The sequence below is a fragment of the Symphalangus syndactylus genome, chromosome 22 (genome assembly GCF_028878055.3).
Source record: "Symphalangus syndactylus isolate Jambi chromosome 22, NHGRI_mSymSyn1-v2.1_pri, whole genome shotgun sequence".
In the NCBI taxonomy this organism is placed as follows: Eukaryota; Metazoa; Chordata; class Mammalia; order Primates; family Hylobatidae; genus Symphalangus; species Symphalangus syndactylus.
This window is the reverse complement of record NC_072444.2, coordinates 25,802,064-25,808,872: the sequence shown is the minus strand read 5'-3', so window position 1 is coordinate 25,808,872 and position 6,809 is coordinate 25,802,064. Positions and strand designations below refer to the sequence as shown.

The window sequence follows — 6,809 nt, the reverse complement described above, 5'->3', positions numbered from 1 at the left end:
TTTGCTATAAATACACGTGTTTGGTGAGTGAGGGGCAACAGAAGGCAGAGAGATGGCGCTGTACACAGCTGGTATAGGCTTGGAGGTGGAACGCCAGAGAGACAGACACACAGACAGTCCGCCCAGCAGGGCAGGCCGGGCAGCATTCTGGGGCTTGTAACACTTGGTGGGCGAGAGCCGGCAGGAGGTCGGGCCCAGGGCTGGAGGGGCCGATGCACCCCGGAGGCTCCAAGGTCCGAGGTCCTGGGTGGCATCAGTGGTGGCGCCTGGGCTCAGCTCACATCATTCAGGGCCTGGAGGGACACGAGGCCAGTCAGGAGGGCGCTCTGGGTCCCTGGGTCCCACCACCCAGCCCTGCAGGCCACCCACCTTGCGGGCAAACTCCGGCAGCACGAAGGCGGCGCGGTGCACGTCGGAGTTGTAGTACTTCAGCTGCATCTGTGCCACCTGCTGCTGCGTCAGCGGCTGCACCGGCTCCTGGAAGTTGGTGCTCTGGGGACCGGGCCAGGGGTACATCAGGGGGGGCACTTTTTTTTTCTTTTTTTGAGACGGAGTCTCGCTCTGTTGCCATGCTGGAGTGCAGTGGCATCATCTCAGCTCACTGCAACCTCTGTCTCCCAGGTTCAAGTGATTCTCCTGCCTCAGCCTCAGGTATGCGCCACCACGCCCGGCTAATTTTTTTTTTTTTTTTTTTTTTTTTTTGTATTTTGAGTAGAGATGGGGTTTCTCCATGTTGGTCAGGCTGGTCTTGAACTCCTGACCTCAGGTGATCCGCCCACCTTGGTCTCCCAAAATGCTGGGATTACAGGCATGAGACACCGCACCTGGCCTGGGGAGGGTTATTCTTTTTCTTTTTTTTTTGAGACGGAGTCTTGCTCTGTTACCCAGGCTGGAGTGCAGTGGCGCAATCTCGGCTCACTGCAAGCTCCGCCTCCCGGGTTCACGCCATTTTCCTTCCTCAGCCTCCCCAGCAGCTGGGACTACAGGCGCCCGCTGCCACACCTAATTTTTTTGTATTTTTAGTAGAGACGGGGTTTCACCGTGTTAGCCAGGATGGTCTCGATCTCCTGCCCTTGTGATCTGCCCACCTCAGCCTCCCAAAGTGCTGGGATTACAGGCGTGAGCCACTGCGCCTGGCAGGGGGAGGGATCACTATTTACGCCCACCTTCCCCCCGACCCCCACCCCCAGGCACCCCCATCTCACCGGGTTCTTGCTGCACAGCATGAAGCCGATCTGGCCGCTGGGGTAGGTGGGGATGGTGCAGTAGGCGTAGGCCACCACGGGGAACAGGGACTGGCAGAACTGCCGCATCTCCTTGATGAGGTCCAGGTGCAGCCACTGGCACTCACCTGGGGGCCCCGAGGCATCAGCATCCGGCAGGGCCTGCCCTGCCCCACCCCGCCCCGCCCTGCCCCACCCCAGTGCTCCAGGCCTGTGGCTCACCCTGGCAGCAGAGGACACCATCTTCCTTGAGGGCTGTCTTCATGAGCTGGTAATAGGACTCCTTGAAGAGACTTTCGGCGGGGCCTGGGGAAGACAGAGGGAGACACACTGAACACACTCTGGCTGCGACCTCCAGGGCCACTGTCACCCACACGGCTGCCAGGTGGCCAGAGCCAGGATCTGAACCCAGGTCTGTGGGGGATCCACACCTGAATCCCATTCTTGGGGGAGTCTCATTGGCACCACAGCAGAGGAACCTCTACCCCAGGCCTTGGTTCAAGACTAGAACCTGCCCCCACTCCAATGCTGACCAGTACAGAGCAGAGGAGAGGCTCAAGAGGACACAGGGGCCTCAGTGTCCCAATGCCAGATCCCCACTCTCCTTGGGCCCCAGCTTGTGAATCTGGGCAGTGGCCTGGCTCCTGCCTACTGTCCTGAGCCATGTTTCAGGGGGCAGGTAACAACTGAGAAGGGAAAAGTACAGCTCTAGTTCGGGGGGTGGGAGGCCGCTCTATCCTCTACTCTGAAAGTCTGGGGGAGGCTGACCTCCAGACCTGCAGCTGCCAGAAAACCCTGGGGCCCATCCGCTGCTTACCCATGGGGTCTGAGGAGTCAGTGATGATCACATCAAAGGCATCCTGATTCTGTTTCATGAACTCAAAACCGTCACCCACATGTAGGGTCAGCTTCGAGCTAGAGTAGCCAATGGCCATGCCCGGCAGGAACTTCTTGGAGACTTGGATGACATCCTGGAGGGGATGGGAGGGACCAGTCTGGGCCAAGGGGCTGGGGGACCTGGAGCCAGGCACAGCCACGTGGGACTCTCCAAGTGCCTCACAGGCAAGCTGCCTTGGCCAACCCCTTCCCTTTTATTTATTATTTTTTTTGAGACAGGGCCTCACTCTGGCCCAGGCTGGAGTGCAGTGGCGTCGATCATGACTCACTGCACCCTCGGCCTCCAGGGCTCAGGTGATCCTCCCCCATCAGCCTCCTGAGTAGCTGGGACTTCAAGTGTGTTCAATCATACTTGGCTACTTCGCCCCGTCTGAGTGGCTTTCTTGTCGCTTCCTATTTTATTTATTTATTTTTCGAGATAGTCTTGCTCTGCTGCCCAGGCTGGAGTGCAGTGGCACGATCTCAGCTCACTGCACCCTCCTGCCTCAGCCTCCCAAGTAGTTGGGATTACAGGCGCATGCCACCAAGCCGGGCCGTTTTTTTTTTTTTTTGTATTTTTAGTAGAGACCTTGTGATCTGCCCACCTCAGCCTCCCAAAGTGCTGGATTACAGGTGTGAGCCACCAGCGCTTGGCCTGTTTCCTATTTTAGAAGGATGCAGTTCCAACCTCTGGCCAGGAGAACCTCCCCCTCCCTGCACACGGCCACCTGCTTTTCACTGAGGCCTCAGCTCAAATGCCACCTCCTGGAGGCCTGCCCTGACCACCCCCCATGCATTCACAGGAACCCTGCCTTCTCCTGTCCCCCCGGCCCCTGTCTTGCCTTCATCAGACCATCCTTTGATGTCTCTTTTTTTGTTGCTTTTTTTGAGACAGATTCTTGCTCTGTCACCCAGGCTGGAGTGCAGTGGCGAGATCTTGGTTCATTGCAACTTCCGCCTCCCGGGCTCAAGTAATTCTTCCGCCTCAGCCTCCCTAGTAGCTGGGATTACAGACGTGTGCTACCATGCCCGGCTAATTTTTGTGTTTTTAGTAGAAATGAGGTTTCACCAGGTTGGCCAGGCTGCTCTTGAACTCCTGACCTCAGGTGATCTGCCCGCCTCGGCGTCCCAAAGTGCTGGAATTACAGGCGTGAACCAACGCGTCTGGCCATATGATGTCTCCTTTAACTAGGAGATCAGCTCCTAGAGGGCAGGGACTGATGTGTCTACCACTGTCGCCGTACCCGGGCAACACCTGGCACGTAGCATGATTTTAGTGAGCAGCTACTCAGTGTAAGGGGTAACGTACAAATAGTTGAGCTGTCTCTGGGCCCTGCCTGGGGCTCAGATTAAAAATCAGCTTAGTCGGCTGGGCGTGGCGGCTCATGCCTGTAAACCCAGTACTTTGGGAGGACAAGGCTGGCGGAGGTCTCGAGGTCCGAGACCAGACTGACCAACATGGAGAAACCCTGTCTCTACTAAAAATACAAAATTAGCCGGGCATGGTAGCGCATGTCTGTAATCCTAGCTACTCGGGAGGCTGAGGCAGAAGAACTACCTGAACCCAGGAGGTGGAGGTTGCAGTGAGCCGAGATCGCACCATTGCACTCCAGCCTGGGCAACAAGAGCGAAACTCTGTCTCAAAAACAAAAAAAATCAGCTCAGTCTTACTAAGAACTCGCCACGCAGGTGCCCTCACCACCTGCCAGGCCCTCTGCCATCTGGTTTTCCTACTGAACCCTCCCCAACCAGGTGTTTTCCAGATGGAGAAACAGGCCCTACCTGCCTTGCTCAGGGGTGTGCAGCCGTTTCAGGGCACAGCTGGCCGGTGGGAGAACCAGGACTCAAACCCCACTCAGTTGGCTCTACGCCGGCACTCACCTCGTCGATCTCACACTGGACCACGGACTCCACGGAGGGGTGCTTCACCACCTCACGCAGGACACCTCCATCTCCGCCCCCGATGATCAGCACCTGGGAGGAGGGGGCAGTCAAGGCAGGGGCCCTGGCAGGACTGGGCGCCCCCAGGCCCCTGAAGCAGAACCCCTGACCCCTCGGACCCACGGGCCTCATCATTTTCTACCCTCGGAAACGCTTTCGTGCCGGTGTCCCCTTTCCTGGAAGCTCCTTCCAGGGCTGCCCTAGGCTTCCGAGGCCGCGTCAGTGTCGGCCCCCACCCCTCCGCGGGACTCCCCTGGCCTTGCTAGCACTTTCTCTGACAACCGTGCAGGCAGCATCTGGGAAGGGCCCGGGGCACACCTGGGGCCGCCCCTCGTCCAGCACTGTTCCAGGGGACACTAGGGTACCTTTCGCGGGTTGGGGTGGCTGCAGAGAGGCAGGTTGGCGATCATCTCCTGGTAGGAGAACTCGTCTCTCTCCGTGCACTGGATGACACCGTCCAACACCAGCACGTTGCCATAGGTCTTACTGCGGGCGGAGTGACAGTCGGGGACCTGGGTTCTCTGGGGTGGGGAAAACGTACCCCAAGCCGCCCTGGGTGAAGAGGGTCTCCCCATCCCGCCTAGGGGGTCCCAGGGGTGAGGAGCGATGGTGACACGTGGCGAGGAACGGCAAGCCGGCCGCCCGGTGGAGGCTGAGGTGGCTCCCGGGGTCTCCTTGGACTCTGACGTGTCCTGAGGCTGACACGTGGAGCGGGGCGCAGACTCCGGCTCCCCAGCCCAAGAGGCCAGCCCGCAGCCCCAGCCCCAGCCCAGGGAGGCGGGGTGAGGGGTGGCGAGGGGGCCAGGGCAGGACGGGGTCCAGCCCGCTTGGGTCCAGGCGTGGAGGGGCCCGTGAGGCGGGCAGCAGGCGGCCCGGGCTGAGCCGAGAGGGGGCAGGCGCCTGCGGGCAGCGGCGGTACCTGCGGAAGACGAGGATGTCCTGGTAGCGCGAGCGCCGGTGGTGGAGCAGCTGCTCCACCTGCAGCGACAGGGCCTGGCCGGGCCACAGGCTGCAGGTCTCGCGGAACCAGCCCTCGCGGATGGCGGCGGGGCCGGAGGCGGCGGGGCCGTCGGGGCCGGGCTCCATGGCGGGCGGGCGGGCGGGCGGGCGGCGCGGGGCGCGGGCCCGGGACTGCAGGCCGCGCGGCGCCGCAGCACAACGGGACCAGCTCCGCCCGCCGCCCGCGCCGCAACCTAACCCCGGCGCGGGGCGGGGCCTGCCGGCGGGGGCGGAGCCCGCGCTCGCCAATGGCAAAGCGGCCTCGCCGGGCGCTCATTGGCCACCGGTCCGCAGAGCGGCGCGGAGTGGCTGGGGCGCGCCGTCCGTCGGCGGCAGCAAGGTAGTGCGGCCCGCTCCAGGGGCCACGTGGGGCCCGGCCGGGGCCGGGCTGCCGGGCCGGGTTCCGGGGCGGGCTGGGGCGGCGGAAGGGGTCCGGGTCCTTCCTCCGCCCCAAGCAGCCTGGGCGGTGCACCACCGGCCTCTGCTCCCTTCTCGGGGTTGGGAGGCACCGAGGGCCTCGAGGGGCTGCGGGACTCGGGCTTGGTGTGGAGGGCAAGAGAGCTGGGACGTGCGGACTCGGGAGTCAGCCTTTGGGCTGGAGACACGGGAGCGGGCGGCTACAGTGGGTTACGTTGTTGCACGGGGCGAGTAGAACGTATCCCTCGCTGCGTCCAAAATCTGGTTGCTTGTTGGATTTGAACAGATTATGTGGCTCGTCGGGGCGAACTGAGGGTTTTTATTTACTTGGAAAGAATTATCACAGCCCGCGAATTAACAAGCTGGATTTAGCCATTTTCCCTTAGATTCTGAGCCACGAGCTTATAGGCTGTTGAATACGAGAGAAGTGCTTTTCTAAACGAGTTTCTAAATTTACCAGCAGTGTCCAGGAAGAGGCCCAGAACATACATATTCAGCACCAGAAAAGACTGGCACGCAATTTTTCTTGACAAACTAGGTCTTGCTCCTTGAAGGGTGGGTGGGAGTGTGCTTTCTGTTTTTATGAGAATGTCAAAGAACTTCTCAGAATCACATTAAGCATGCTAATTACCAAATATTAAATGCTAATTGTTCTACACGCAGTTCGAATGCCAAGGAAGGAAGATGAAACTAGTATAAGCTACTCTTGACATTATGTCAGGGATGGTTTTGACACGTTTTGCAGCCTCCACCTGGAAGTGGGGAACGTTTCCCGTGTCGTCCCCAGAGCAGAATAACAGTGTTGTTTATCGATGAGAGCAAGCCTCAACCCTAAGCAACGATGTGCCTTGTTTGCCTTTAAGCTCCTTCTAAAGGGGAGGTAAACCAAGACCGTTGAAGAATTGCTAGGTGCCTGGGCGTGATGGTTCACCCCGGTAATCCCAGCACTTTGGGAGGCGGAGGCGGAGGCGGGCGGATCACGAGGTCAAGAGATCAAGACGACTCTCGCCAACATGGTGAAACCCTGTCTCTACTAAAAACACAAAAATTAGCTGGGCGTGGTAGTGCGCGCCTGTAGTCCCAGCTACTCGGGAGGCTGAGGCAGGAGAATTGCTTGAACTCGGGAGGTGGAGGTTGCAGTGAGCGGAGTTTGTGCCACTGCACTCTAGCCTGGGCAACAATAGCGAAACTCCGTCTCAAAAAAAAAAAAAAAAAATTGCTAGGCGGCTGGGCACAGGGACTCAGGCTGGTAATACTAGAATTTTGGGAGGCCGAGGCAGGAGGACCACTTGAGCCCAGGAGTTCGAGACCAGCCTGGGCAACATAGCAAGACTCTGTCTCTGAAAAATAAAA

General features: G+C 59.5%; 1 protein-coding gene across 1 annotated transcript; it reads right to left on the bottom strand.

Moving 5' to 3' along the window:
• On the bottom strand, positions 1-5,247 carry SRM (spermidine synthase). The gene is made up of 8 exons (XM_055262419.2): positions 4,960-5,247; positions 4,406-4,526; positions 3,981-4,073; positions 2,041-2,194; positions 1,446-1,529; positions 1,206-1,351; positions 370-492; positions 1-293 (listed from the first exon to the last, which is right to left on the bottom strand). Exons 1-8 carry the CDS (start codon positions 5,124-5,126, stop codon positions 273-275), a joined length of 909 nt encoding a protein of 302 aa, XP_055118394.1. The 5' UTR covers positions 5,127-5,247; the 3' UTR covers positions 1-272.
• Between the last annotated feature and the right edge of the window lie 1,562 nt (positions 5,248-6,809).

Coding starts and splice junctions, on each gene's coding strand:
- SRM (XM_055262419.2), bottom strand. CDS start 5,126: ATGGAGCCCGGCCCCGACGGCCCCGCCGCCTCCGGCCCCGCCGCCATC. Junction 4,527..4,959: donor GACATCCTCGTCTTCCGCAG/GTACCGCCGCTG, acceptor CTCCGCCCGCAG/TAAGACCTATGGCAACGTGC. Junction 4,074..4,405: donor GCCACCCCAACCCGCGAAAG/GTACCCTAGTGT, acceptor CCCTCCTCCCAG/GTGCTGATCATCGGGGGCGG.